At 37.5% G+C, this 13,841-nt stretch overlaps 1 protein-coding gene across 2 annotated transcripts in view; it reads left to right on the top strand.

Annotated features, from left to right (window-relative positions):
* Positions 1-13,841, top strand: part of MAGI2 (membrane associated guanylate kinase, WW and PDZ domain containing 2) — a 1,354,570-nt gene that overhangs the window by 1,237,961 nt on the left and 102,768 nt on the right. For both annotated transcript variants that reach the window (XM_047096111.1, XM_047096110.1), the window contains one exon: positions 545-688. In XM_047096111.1, the coding sequence (XP_046952067.1) occupies positions 545-688 (144 nt within the window). The remainder of the gene's footprint in view (positions 1-544; positions 689-13,841) is intronic.

Raw genomic sequence — 13,841 nt, 5'->3', positions numbered from 1 at the left:
GACACACATGTACACGCAGACACATGTACACACACAGATACAGATGTACACACAGACACACACAGACACACACGTACACACAGAGACACACATATAGACACACATACACACGTGTACACACAGAGATACATGTACACACATGTGCACACACAGACACACATGTACACACAGAGACAGACACACACGACTCTGATACATTTGTTTATGGTGCCCAACAGCAGTGAATGAGGAAACACAAAGGAGTGATAGTATCGCTCAGACCTATATGCAGTCATTTTGTTTGCCAAGTAAACAATGGATACCAAAGTAATCAAGCTACACGGTAGTTCTTTTAATGACCAAGGAAACTACATTCAGATCTGCTTGAACTTTTGGAATTTTGTCTCTCGTTTTGCTAGATTGTGAAGTGAGATTACTTGTTCTCACAATATCATGTCATTTGGGACACATTAACTGTAAGGGAGAAGGAGAACAGAGAGACTGACCACAGAAGCTTCTCTGATATCAAACACCTGTTTATTCCATTCTCTCGCCAAATCTACAGGATTTTGATTATTTCACTGTGGACATGGAGAAGGGCGCCAAAGGATTTGGATTCAGCATTCGTGGAGGAAGGGAATACAAAATGGATTTGTACGTGTTGAGATTGGCAGAAGATGGGCCAGCAATAAGAAACGGAAGGATGAGGGTAAGAACAGTCTCTTTTTATAGAATTGCTTAATACTGAAAGACCCCACAGTGGTATCAGAATGCTGACTCAATGTGATTAAGCAAACAGTCTCAGCATGGGCTTTGCCTTCTTTCCGTTGCATGACTCAGTTTCCTGAAGGTTTGGTCAAATGCAATTCAAGAATCATATTAGCTCTCATTCTCCTGCTTACACCCTTCCAACTGGCAAATCTCATTGCAGTGCTTTATATATATAGTTTCTCTAAAGAGCGAGCTAAAGAAAATGTACAAAGTAAGCTAAGAAATAGTTTGAAATGGAAACATGGATCCATAATTTTTTTCTATGGCTTGGTTTAGTTTTCATTTGGAATAAATCTTTTGAAATTTTTTCTTTGTTTGAGGCTATTTTTTTCCTCCAGGTTTATTAGTCAAATGGTTCTGTGTTTCTTTGGAAATACTTCCTTTGTGTTGACTGGTCTTTTGGCTTCGATATTGGAAAGAGGAGGACTAGACTTCTTAGATACGTGTTGTCCTTAAAAATGGTGGCAGTTAGAAATTTTCCAATTAGAGTGTAAGCTGAGGTGGATTTTTTAATGTAATAGTGATTTTGAGGCATCTGATTGATGGGTAACTGACTGTTCATCTAAAGGTACAAAAAAAACCCTTGATAACAATGTAGAATATTAGTCTGTGTCTCTCTTTTTCTCTCTCCCTCTCTTTCTGCAAAATGGCCATTAGTAAGCACATAAAAGGTTAGTTATTATAAATAAAATCTGGAATTCATTCTTGCTTTCCCTCCTTGCCCTTTAAATTAATACAGAAGAGCTGTGGTCCTTGGCTTCTGGTACTTCCGGTTCTTGTGCAGAGCTGCACCAACCACTTGCTCCCAGATAACTGAATGAATCTGTTATTCCTACTGCCCACTCTACCATTTCTGTGATTTTCATTCCCAAGTCACTGAATCATCCACAGTGCAAAAGTAGAAAGAACATAAATCATGTCAATGTTCCTCCCTCCCTTCACAATTCTTTGACAACTAGGAAGTATCCAAGTTGGAATTTGAACTGACTGGAATTTGGCTGACTCTGGAGACTGACGGCTCCTGCCCTGATCCAACACCAGCCTCCGTGTACCCCATCCACATATGGTTTTAGGAGAGGCCTCCACATGGTTTCTTGGCTCCCAGCTTCCCTAAAAACAGAAGGGCACTTTTTTAACATATTGCAAAGCCAACTCACAAGTGGTTAAGTAAAACAAAATCTTCCTGGTGCACGTAAAAACAACACAACACAAGGACCATGGGCGAAGCCACCAGAGCCCTATGAGAGAGGATAGCCCACCCGCCCCCACAATGGACTTCAGAGGTGGCCTGTGTGACTTCCAAACAGTGGCCACACTTTTTAACAAGTGGTCTAAATGGCTGCTCGATATGTACAGCACTCCCAAAGCATGGGAGCCTAAATATAGAAGTACTTTTATGTAAAAAGAATATTCTTTCTTAGAGAATTCAAGCCAGAGTGGTAGTTGCCAGCGTGGTCCCTGGCATCAGCATCACCTGGGAACATGTTAGAAATGCAAATTCTGAGCCCCACCACAGACTCACTGAATCAGATAGTCTAGGATTGGGGTCACCAGGCTGTGTTGTGATTCATTCCCCTGTGAATGTGATATAAGCTGCAGTTCGAGGACTTCTAACTGAGCCAGAGGGAAGTTGACCTGTCACACGTATGACAAAGATAGGAGGTGTGTGGCTCAGGCCTTGTTAATCCCCCTTAGATCCTGTCTAAGGGGATTTCTATCCTGTCCCAACAGTTTACCTGCGGTTTTTAAACCCATGTAAACACAGATTTAGAATTCTGTAGGCAGGTGCTAAATTTTATGAAAGATGCCTTTTCTTCTGGCAGGTGATAAAAATGAGTCCTCTACCTGGGTTTCAGAAAATGATATTTTCCCTTCTTTTCAAAGATTATAAACATAAGCAATATTTTGTAATTTTCCATGCCAGTTTTATAGAGCAAACTATTCCTTCTGTGTACAGCTATGTAAAAGGAATTATGATGGCCAGTTTTAGATAATATGGGTTAGTTTATTTGGGACCATAATATACATACTTCTAGCATTTAATTCTCAAAGAAAAGGAGCCACTTGGGAGTCATAGAAATTCCAGGGATAAAATTTTACTGGTTGATTTTATTTCCAATCTTCAAATTAAGTCTGGGGACTTGGCAGGGATGGATGGAAGGCTTTTTTCTGCTCTTTACAGATTATATTCGCTACTCAAATGTTTTGAGTTTTTCTCACTCATGGAGTCTTATGGCACCAGGGGAAAATTTGTCCGTGGTGACAAACTGCATGTCAGGAAGAGGGACAGCTTTATCATGTAAGTTCAAAGGTGCTCATATTATCTACTGTCAGAATGAGGTAAATCTTCGTAGTTGTTCTTGATCATAGCACATAATTAATTCAGATCTTATTTTAATGTTTCTTATCAAATTTTAATCATTTAAGGTAATGTTTTCTACCTTCATTTGTGCATGTCAGCAATTGGCAATAACTTGTAATTCACGGTTGCATTTAAATTACTTTGGCAAGCACCGGGATTGATCAACATTTGCATGACTCAGTGGTCTCATTATTTTAAACCAGTGCATAAATGGGATAACATATTGGTTACCAATTTGGAAATTTTACAGTAAAATTCATTAGGGACCCATTTTTCATCTAACTATAAAATTCCCCCTTGATACCACTGGGACCCAGATACATATACAGATCTTAATTATCTGTGCAGGTGATGCTTACAAGGCAGGACTTCACTCCATGGGGATTATGGTTTGGTTGTAAAGTGCCAAGACTCCTGAGAAAAGTAGCTGGACTAGACATTCATGGGCTATTATTAAAAATAAGCTCAATGGGGCGCCTGGGTGGCGCAGTCGGTTAAGCGTCCGACTTCAGCCAGGTCACGATCTCACGGTCCGTGAGTTCGAGCCCCGCGTCAGGCTCTGGGCTGATGGCTCGGAGCCTGGAGCCTGTTTCCGATTCTGTGTCTCCCTCTCTCTCTGCCCCTCCCCCGTTCATGCTCTGTCTCTGTCTGTCCCAAAAATAAATAAAAAACGTTGAAAAAAAAATTAAAAAAAAAAAATAAGCTCAAGAAGAAGAGAAGCTAGCACCAGGTTCTTCCCAGCCTTTAAAACACTCAGGCACATTTCACCTCATTAACGTGATTCCCTCACCTTCAGTCTTAATGCATCATTTCCTCTATTCACAAACTAAACATACACCCACTTCATGATCCGATAAGTTTGGAAAAGATGAGGTTTCCCCCCTTTTTCATGATCAGAAACATAAAGGAAAAAGCCAGGCAATGATCTGATAATAGCTGGGTATCTTAGATTAAACGCACCGTAGTGGAATTGCTGAAATCAACATTGCTTTTGTGAAAGAGCTAGATGATCCTGGAAAACCATTTCATGTAACAACTAATGAATTACTGGGCCTTTGGGTTAGGGATGTAAATAATAGTGCTTTTGAACTCTTAGTTAATGCCCCAGATGTTAGTCTCTGAACCTGAGACTTTTCCTGGGTCTTTTACATCACCTTAGTTGCAGGACAGTGGTGATGTGTGCCTGTTTAGTAGTACAGGAAAGCCAGGTATGGTAGGGGCCAGAGGAGGTGGGGAGCACGGGTGTACGGGCATCCTTCTCACACTGGGGATTCTAAGAAATGGTGGCACGGGTACATATTTTTAAAGTATGTCCTTAGGCATCCAAGCGATATCCTGGGCATCCAAGAGAAGTGCCAGTGACCTTCCCACTCAGAGGTTCTTTCATGAACCTGGTGAGAGATAGGTAGACATATCCCAAAAGTGAGTCCCAGGTGAATGATCTCACTCCAGTCTTTCTGGGCACCTGCAGCAGTGAGAAATATCTTAGTAGAGAATCCTTGGCAAATTAAACCATGTGACTTTGAAATTGATTAATGAGTACTCCCATATAAGAGATTTGTTTTTCCTCCTTAGAAAGCATTATGTGTTTACTTTTTTTGTCAAATAAATATTTTTTTCCACTTGATGAAATAGCAGTCAGATCAGGCAAGAATCCTGATAATGTACAAGGTCAACGGCTTTCCTCAAAATGTGAGAACATACCAACAGCAAACCATGATCAGGAAGTAGTGGGGAAAATGAATGATTCCTTCTGAGGGTCAGATTTACAAGCCAAAATCTACATAAAGGAGAGACGATAAGAAACTCTTTTTCAGAAGATCAATTAGATGCTAATTTAAAATTTTTTATTACATTTCTTTATTTTCGAGAGGCAGAGAGAGACAGAGCATGAGTGGGTAGAGAGGCAGAGAGAGAGGGAGACACAGAATCCGAAGCAGGCTCCAGGCTCTGAGCTGTCAGCACAGAGCCTGACACGGGGCTCGAACTCATGAGCTGTGAGATCATGACCTGAGCCCAGGTCGGACGCTTAACCAACTGAGCCACCCCGGTGCCCCAGATGCTACTTTAAAAGAGAGGTTCTAGGACCCGGTATATGAAACATATAAGAGTAACTAAATAAATAAGGGCCTAAAGATTTACTAAAAATATGACTATTTAGAGCGTTTCTAAACCCTCAGCCCTATTCTCAACCAGCCAAATATGCAAACATGGTATATTTGCCTTATTAAACTTAGAAACATCAATTCACTTTGTTAAATCTCAGTTCCTATAAAATAGGAAGATGATATCTACTTTATAGAGTTGTTGAGAGAGTTTTGAAAACATATCAGGAGGTAGTCATATTTTTTTTTAAGTTTATTTATTTATTTATTTTGAGAGCAGAGAAAGGACAGAGAGAGAGAGGGAGAGAGAATCCCAAGCAGGCTCCTTACTGTCAGTGCAGAGCCCGATGCAGGGCTTGAACCCTCAAACTGTGAGATCATGACTTGAACCAAAGTCAGACCCTTAACTGACTGAGCCACCCAGGTGCCGCCATGATTTTTTTTTAAGGCAAAGAGTGAAGTTTTAGTTTGTGGAAAGAGAGAGGAATTTAAACAGTAAGATATATCATGGAATAGAATTTGAGGAAAATAGTGCCATGAGAATAAATACCAAGAAAAACCATGTGGATCATAATTATGTGAAATATTCACTTTAACAAAAAAAAAGTGAAGAGTAACAAGTTTTGACAATAATTACTAGATGGATTTCCAACACCAATTAATATTCATGTATTAAAAGTTGAGGAAACAAAACATAATCTGTAAATGAAGAAAATACGGGGAATAGAAAATAGAAACATAACCATCATGTCTGATTGCTTTTCTTCAGTCATTTGAGATGGCTAATGTGGTAAAAGAAACACGAATGACATTCAGATTTTAAGGAAAAGTGTAAGAAATTATTAGAAACCATTAGTGGATGTGTTATAAAAAATAAGAGTGTTTTTAAGTTTGTAAAATAGTCTAATAAAGTTGAGAGGAATAAAATTTTTGTAACTGATGAAAATTTTTGTCTCTGATACCAAGCTCTTAGGGATACAATCTAATTAAAAACTGAAAATAAATAGGAAACACAGGCAAAGAATAATGAATATAAAAATAATTTATGGGTGAAGCAGGGAATCTTAAGAAACAAGAGACATTTGGAGGAAAGGAAAGTAGTTCTAATCATCACATAAATAAAGTCTGAGAGTCGAGTTAAAAGAGAATCTGAAAGTAGACCTAGTTTGCTCTAGGAAAGGTAAAATATTTTACTGTTTCTATAAAATTTAGCATATTCCCCATTTCCATAAAACATACTTTCTATTATAAAAAAGAACATCATTTTTTTAGCTTCATCACCTTAACAGCAGTATAACAATTGTATATGCCTTTTTGCACTGCATAAGCTTTTTTTCAAGCTTTTTCTTGAAACTCATATGACACATGTCCACCTGCAGGGGGCCTCAGGGTAACCTAAAATATCTTGACAGACTGAACAATGTGCAAAAAAAGATATTAAGCAATATCTTTTTTTTTTTTTTTGGTTTTTATTTAAATTCCAGTTAGTTAACATACAGTATAATATTAGTTTCAGGGGTACACTTTAGTAATTCAGTACTTAACATTCAACACCCCAGTGCTCAACACAACAAATGCACTCCTTAATCCCCATCATGTGTTTCACCCATTCCTCCCCCCACCTCCTTTCTGGTGACCATCAGTTTTTTCCCTGTAGTTAAGAGTCTGTTTCTTGGTTTGCCTCTCTTTTTCCCCCTGTGAGATTGTTTGTTTTGTTTCTTAAATTCCACATATGAGTGAAATAATACGGTATTAGTCTTTCTCTAACTGATTTATTTCATGTAGCATAATACTCTCTAGCTCCATCCAGTGAGTTGGAAATGGCAAGATTTTGTTCTTTTTTATGGCTAAGTAATATTCCATTGTATATATACCATATCTTCTTTATCCATTCATCAGTTGATGAACACTTGAGCTCTTTCCATAGTTTGGCTATTGTTAATAATGCTGCATGTGCCCCTTTGAATCAGTATTTTTGTATCCTTTGGGTAAATACCTAGTAGAACAATAGCTGAATTGTAGGGTAGTTCTATTTTTGAGGAATCTCCACACTGTTTTCCACAGTGTCTGCACCAGTTTGCATTCCCACAAGCAGTGTTGAGGATTCCCCTTTCTCTGCATCTTTCCCTGATAGCTGTTTTTAATGTATCACCTCTCTTTCTGTGGCCCAGAATGTAAAAGTATTCTATTTTACATATTATTTTTATTAAACATAAAACCATTTAGAAGAAGATTTCTAACATATTTAGCAGGTATAAATACCAGCAATGATTCAAGCACCCTTGTGTGCTTAAAAAACAGAATATGACCAATCTCCAATGACTAAACCGCCCTGCACGCTCCAGCCCCCAGAAGAACCACCACTCTAAACAAACACTTACCATTCCTTCTAGTTTTGCTACATATGTGTGTATCTCTCAACTATATTGTTTAGTTTTGCACTTTGTGAACTTTATGTAAATGAATCATATTACACATATCCTTCTGTGTGGTTTGCTTTTTATACCTTATACTCATTAGAGTCAGCCGAGTTGATGCATGAAGCTATTGTTCATTTATTTTCACTGTTGTAAATCATTCCATTGTATAAATATGCTACAGTCTATAGTAGCTATCCATGGAGATTTGAGATTTTCCATGTCAATGGGCATATGAGATGTTTCCACCTTTTTGTAACTAACACAATCCTTGTATATATTTCCTGCTGCACGTATGCAAGAATTTCTCTAGACTAGACTACATACCTAGGTGGGCACATATTTAACTTAACTAAATAACACAAAAATATTTTCCTAAGTGGTTTTACAAATTTATACACATACTAACAGTATAAAAGAGTTTCCCCTACTATGTATACATCCTCATTAAACTTGTATTTCAAGCTTTCAAATTCTCATTCTGGCAGGTAGAAAATGGCATATCGTTTCTTGATTACAAATGGTGTTCATCATCTTTTCTTATGTTTATTGGGCTTTTGTGTTTTCTCTTAGATAAAAATGCCTATTCATATATTTTCTCTATTTTCTGTTGAATTGTTTCTTCCTCTGATATTGATTGTGAAAGTGTTTGTATGTTCTTGGTGATGATTTTTCATCGATTGCTATGTTGCAAATATCTTATTCCAGTTTATGACTTGTAGTTTCACTTTCTTTATGTTGCAGTTTGATAAACAGAAACTCTTAATTTTGGCATATAATTGATTTAATTAACCATTTCCTTTATAGTTTCTACTTTCTGTGTCATCTTTAAAAAATTACTCCCTAACTCATATTTTTAAAGATCTCCTATATCTTTTTCTAAAAGTTTTATAGTTTTGCTTATCATTTCTAAATCTTTAATCACCTAAAATTGATTTCTCTGTAGTAGGATAAGGAAGAAATTTAATTTTAGTTTTTTCCATATAGATAAGCACTTGTCACAGCATCATTTGTTGAATGTCTTCTCATTTTCCCCCAATCTGCAATGGCAGCCCTATAATAAATAAAATTTCTATATGCAATAGTCTGTTTATAGATTATTTACACTGTTCTGCTGCTCTGTTTGTCTATGCCTACATTGATACTATACTTATCTACCTTTCAATAGGTCTTGACTTTTGATAGAGAAACTGCCCATCCCTTCATCCCCAGATACATATCTTAATTCTCCAGAAGTGTTTAGATGTTCTTGGATCTTTGTTTGCCCTTTCATATAAATTTTTAGAATTTGCTTGTCCTATTAGGATTTTTATTTGAATTGTTTAGAATCTATAAATAAATGTGGGAAAACTTTATAATATTTATAATCTTCATAATATTGAATCTTTCTATACATGAACGTGATATAATCCATTTATTTAGGTATTCCATAAACTGCTCAAAGTTTTATATTTTTTTTTCCCATAACATACCTGCAGATATTTTGCTAAATTGACTGTAGGGATTTTGTTTTATTTTTGCTCTTATATATAGTATTTTTATGTTTGTTTAAATTCAAATTAGTTAACATATAGTGTAGTATTGCTTTCAGGAGTAGAATTTAGTGGTTCATCACTCACATATAACACCCAGTGCAGGGGCGTCTGGGTGGCTCAGTCGGTTAGACGTCCAACTTCAGCTCAGATCATGGTGTCACAGCTTGAGAGTTTGAGCCCTGCATTGGGCTCTGTGCTGACAGCTCAGAGCCTGGAGCCTGCTTCGGATTCTGTGTCTCCCTCTCTCTCTGCTCCCGCCCCACTCGCACTCTGTCTCTATCTCTCAAAAATGAATCAATATTAAAAAAAAAGTTTTTAATTTAAAAACACCCAGTGTGGATCCTAAAAAGTGCCCTCCTTAATGCCCTTCACCCATTTAACCCATATTCCCACCCTCCTCTCCTCCAGCAACCCTCAGTTTGTTCTCTGTATTTTTTCTTATAGTTTGCTTCCCTCTCTCTTTATCTTATTTTTCCTTCCCTTCCCCTGTGTGCATCTGTTTTGTTTCTTTTTTTTTCTTTTATTTATTTATTTATTATTATATATATATATATATATATATGAAATTTATTGACAAATTGGTTTCCATACAACACCCAGTGCTCATCCCAAAAGGTGCCCTCCTCAATACCCATCACCCACCCTCCCCTCCCTCCCACCCCCCATCAACCCTCAGTTTGTTCTCAGTTTTTAACAGTCTCTTATGCTTTGGCTCTCTCCCACTCTGTTTTGTTTCTTAAATTCTACTATGAGTGAAATCATATGATATTTGTCTTTCCCTGACTGACTTATTTTGCTTAGTGTAATACATTCTGTTTACATCCACATGGCAAAATTTCATCCTTTTTGATCACCAAGTAATATTCCGTGTGTGTGTGTGTGTGTGTGTGTGTGTGGTTGTGTGTGTATCACATCTTCTTTGTTCATTTATCAGTCTGTCTCTCTCTCTGTCTTTCTCTCTCAAAAATAAATAAACATTAAAAAAATTAAAAAAAAAAGAAGTCGCTACAGTCAAGGTCAAAGAGGTTGACACCTGTGTTTTCCTGTAGGATTTTGATGGTTTCTTGTCTCACATTTAGGTCTTTCACCCATTTTGCATTTATTTTTGTGTGTGGTATAATAAAGTGGCTCAGTTTCATTCTTCTGCATGTCACTGTCCAGTTTTCCCAGCACCATTTGCTGAAGAGACTGTATTTTTTCCATTGGATACTCTTCCCTGTTTTGTCAAAGATTAGTTGGCCATACATTTGTGTGTCTACTTCTGGGTTCTTTTTTTCTATTTCATTAATCTATGTGTCTGTTTTTGTATCAGTATGTTTGTGCCTTGATGATTACAGCTTTGTAATACAGATTGAAGTCCTGTACTGTGATATCTCCAGCTTTGATTTTCTTTTTCAACATTACTTTGGCTATTGGGGTCTTTTATGGTTCCATACAAATTTTAGAATTGTTTATTCTGGCTCTGTGAAGAATGCTGGTGTTATTTTGATAGGGATTGCATTGAATGTTTAGATTGCTTTGGGTAGTATCGACATTTTAACAATGTTTGTTCTTCCAATCCATGAGCATGGAATGTTTTTCCATTTCTTTGTGTCTTCTTCAATTTCTTTCATAAGCATTGTATAGTTTTCAGCATACAGACTTTATACCTCTTTGGTTAGGTTTATTCCTAGGTATCTTACTGTTTTTGGTTATATATAGTATTTTTAATGTAATTATTAAGGTAAACTGTTACCAGTGAAAAGAAAAAGAATTGATGTTTATATGTTGGTCAATTGTACCCAGCAAAATTACTAAACTCTTTTATTAATTCAGGTAATTTCTCAGTAGCTGCCTCTGGATTTTCTACCTAGATAAACACATTTTCTGCAAATAAGGAGAGTTCTGTGTCTTTTTTACACCCTTTTTTTTTTCTTATTTTACTGCATGTGTTCAACTTCTGTGATTCTAAATAGAAGTGGTCAAAACAAGCACTCTTGTTCCATTTCTCATCTTAAAGGGAATAATTTTAACGTTTCACCATTAAACACAATGTTAGTTATAAACAAAGGCTATATAGATAACCTTTATCAGAGTAAGAATGTTCCCTTCTATCACTAGTTTGCTAGAGAGTTTATTAGGAATTCGTGTTGAATTTTATGTACTATTTCTATATCCATGGAAAGTATCATATGATCTTTTTTCTTTAACATGCTAATTAATATGATTAATCATATTAATGGGTTTTTATGTTATTATCTCTCTTGATGTCCTCTAATAAGCCCTACTTATTCATAATGATCTTTTTATGCACTGCTCAATTGAGTTTCTGGCAGTTCCTTTAGGATATTTGTATTTGTTCTTGAGCAAGGTTGGCCTGAAATCTTCTTTTCTTGTAGTGTTGTGAATGATTTTGATATTAATGTTATTTTAGTCTTATAAAGTGAGAAGGAATAATCCTTTCTGTTGTCATTGCTGTTGCTATCTGGGAAAGTTTATGTAAGTTGAGAATTGTCCTTGAATGTTTGGTAGAACGCACCTATAAATCCTTCACGTTTTCTATTTCTTTTTGAGTCAATTCTAATAAATATCTTTTTTTCTAATTGTCTATCCCATCTTAGTTTTCAAAGTGTTTATAATATTATCTTATTATATTTTTAATGTCTGAAGGATTTGTTTTTATGTGTTCATCTCACTTATTTGACTCCTGTTTATTTGTGCATTCTGTTTTTTCTTTATTACTCATACCAGAGATTTGTCCATTTTTTTTTATTCTTTTACAGAACCAGCTTACACATTTGTTCTCTTGCTTATTCATTTCTGTTTTTATATTTAATATTTCTCTCCCTTCATTTTCTTTGGGTTTACTCTGTTGTTATTTTTATTGCTCAAGTTGGACACTTAGATCAGTAACTCCATTTTTCTTCATTTCTATTAATAATGTATGACTTTAAGGCTGTAGTTTTGATATGTAGTATGTTCACGATTTTAAGTTCTAAATACGTTTTAATTTCTATTGTTATTTCTTCTTTGACTCATGGATTATTTAGAAGGGTTTTTTTTTTTTTAATGTATGAGGATTTTCTTGTTCGTTGTTTATTCTTGATTTCTAGTGAGTCTGTGCCCCTGCTACAGCCCTATCAGAGAACCCCATAGTCAAGGGGCTAAGTCTGCATGATCCCATGGCCCTCATTATGCACACACTCCCGGATTCTGGGCAGAAAGAAGCATGATGTCCTCCTATCCCTCTGCCCCACTTTGCTGCCTCAGCACTGGAGAAGCTCTGCTTGGGCCCACAGTCTCAGAAAGAGGGAAGGATGATCTTACATTCACATGCGTGCATGGACCTGATATGCCCCGATTCGAGAGACCCCCCGAAAACAAACCACCAGAGTCCAGAGTCAAAGCCAAGCAGCAAGGGTCGTTTATTGCAGGTTCGAACCCGGTCCTCCACGCACTCGTTGCCGGTGACGCTAAGAGGCCCCGAGCGAGGATCTTACAGCTTCTTTTATAGACAGGCACAAACAAGTTAGGGATTTTTCGCGGTTACAGAGCTGTTATTGGTTGACATTTAAATTTGAACACTCAGCAGAACTTGATTGGTTCCCGCCTTTTTTTCAAACCACTCAGCAGAACTTGATTGGTTCCCGCCTTTAGGTCAGACCACAACCGGGCATTCCCTGGCTGGTTTTGGGAACGGCAGGGTGGGGGGAGGTCTTTTTTTTGCAGTTGTGAGTACACCTGGTAATTTTTCTCTTAGTCTCTCAGACCAGGCAGGGAACATGGATGTGTGAAGCATGGAGAGCCCTTGCCCCTTCTGAAGAGCAGCCACTACTAGCCCAGGCCAACTGTTGATCAGAGGGGATGCTGGCTCCCTCCTTCTAAGTCTTTGAACTTCCAAGAGAAAGCAAAAACCCACATTTTTAAGAATCAACCAGACTTGAAAAAATATTATTTTGTAATTTAAAAAAAAGCTGTGCATGCCAAACAAAATAAGGCAAGCAATGTGTGGATCCCAGCTACCCTATTTTTCTCACTGTTGTAAGCAGATACTAAGGCAAGAGGAAGGTAGAGTGGCTGTGGACAGGGAGTCTGAAGCAGTTCCTGCACCAGCAGGTGTGGGTCCCAGTGCAGCCAGTCAAAACAGTTCCAGCATGCCCTGTGTGATGTTAGAAGACACTACTGTGGAAGTGTTTGAAATGCCTTAGAAATAGGCATGCTGAGAAAAACCTGCATAAACCGCTGCTCTTATGCCTCATCTTTATATTTGAAATTTTGAAGATGGTTTTCATTCCCAGGAAACTTATTTTGATTTCTCAGATTCCTTTATGCTTCTCCTCTCCAGCCAGAGGTAAGCGAAGTTTTCTCTGGAAGGACACACATTTAGGAGTACGCAGATTCCTGGCGAATGCTCAGAAGTATCCTGCCTTATCTTCCCCAGGGCTAAGGGTGCTTGTCTGGGCCAGAAAAATGCGGACCTCCCCAGCTGGAGGCTCTTCCTGAATTTAGGGAGGAGCCCTCTTCACGTCTTGCTCATATTCTGCCATTGAGCTTGAATGGCATGACATAGTGTCTTGAATTAATATGCCCTTGCTTGGATCCAGGGAAACAAAGCAGCAAGTCTGTCTCCCTTAGCAACGAGAGACTCCCTCACACACAATTTCCCAGCAAAAAAGTTGGCACAAATAGCAAT

The sequence above is a fragment of the Lynx rufus genome, unplaced genomic scaffold, assembly GCF_022079265.1.
Source record: "Lynx rufus isolate CCGP_SWC_20201006 ecotype Redwood Valley unplaced genomic scaffold, mLynRuf1.p SCAF_4, whole genome shotgun sequence".
In the NCBI taxonomy this organism is placed as follows: domain Eukaryota; kingdom Metazoa; phylum Chordata; class Mammalia; order Carnivora; family Felidae; genus Lynx; species Lynx rufus.
Note: the sequence above shows the minus strand (reverse complement) of the source record. Positions and strands in the feature narration are given on the sequence as shown.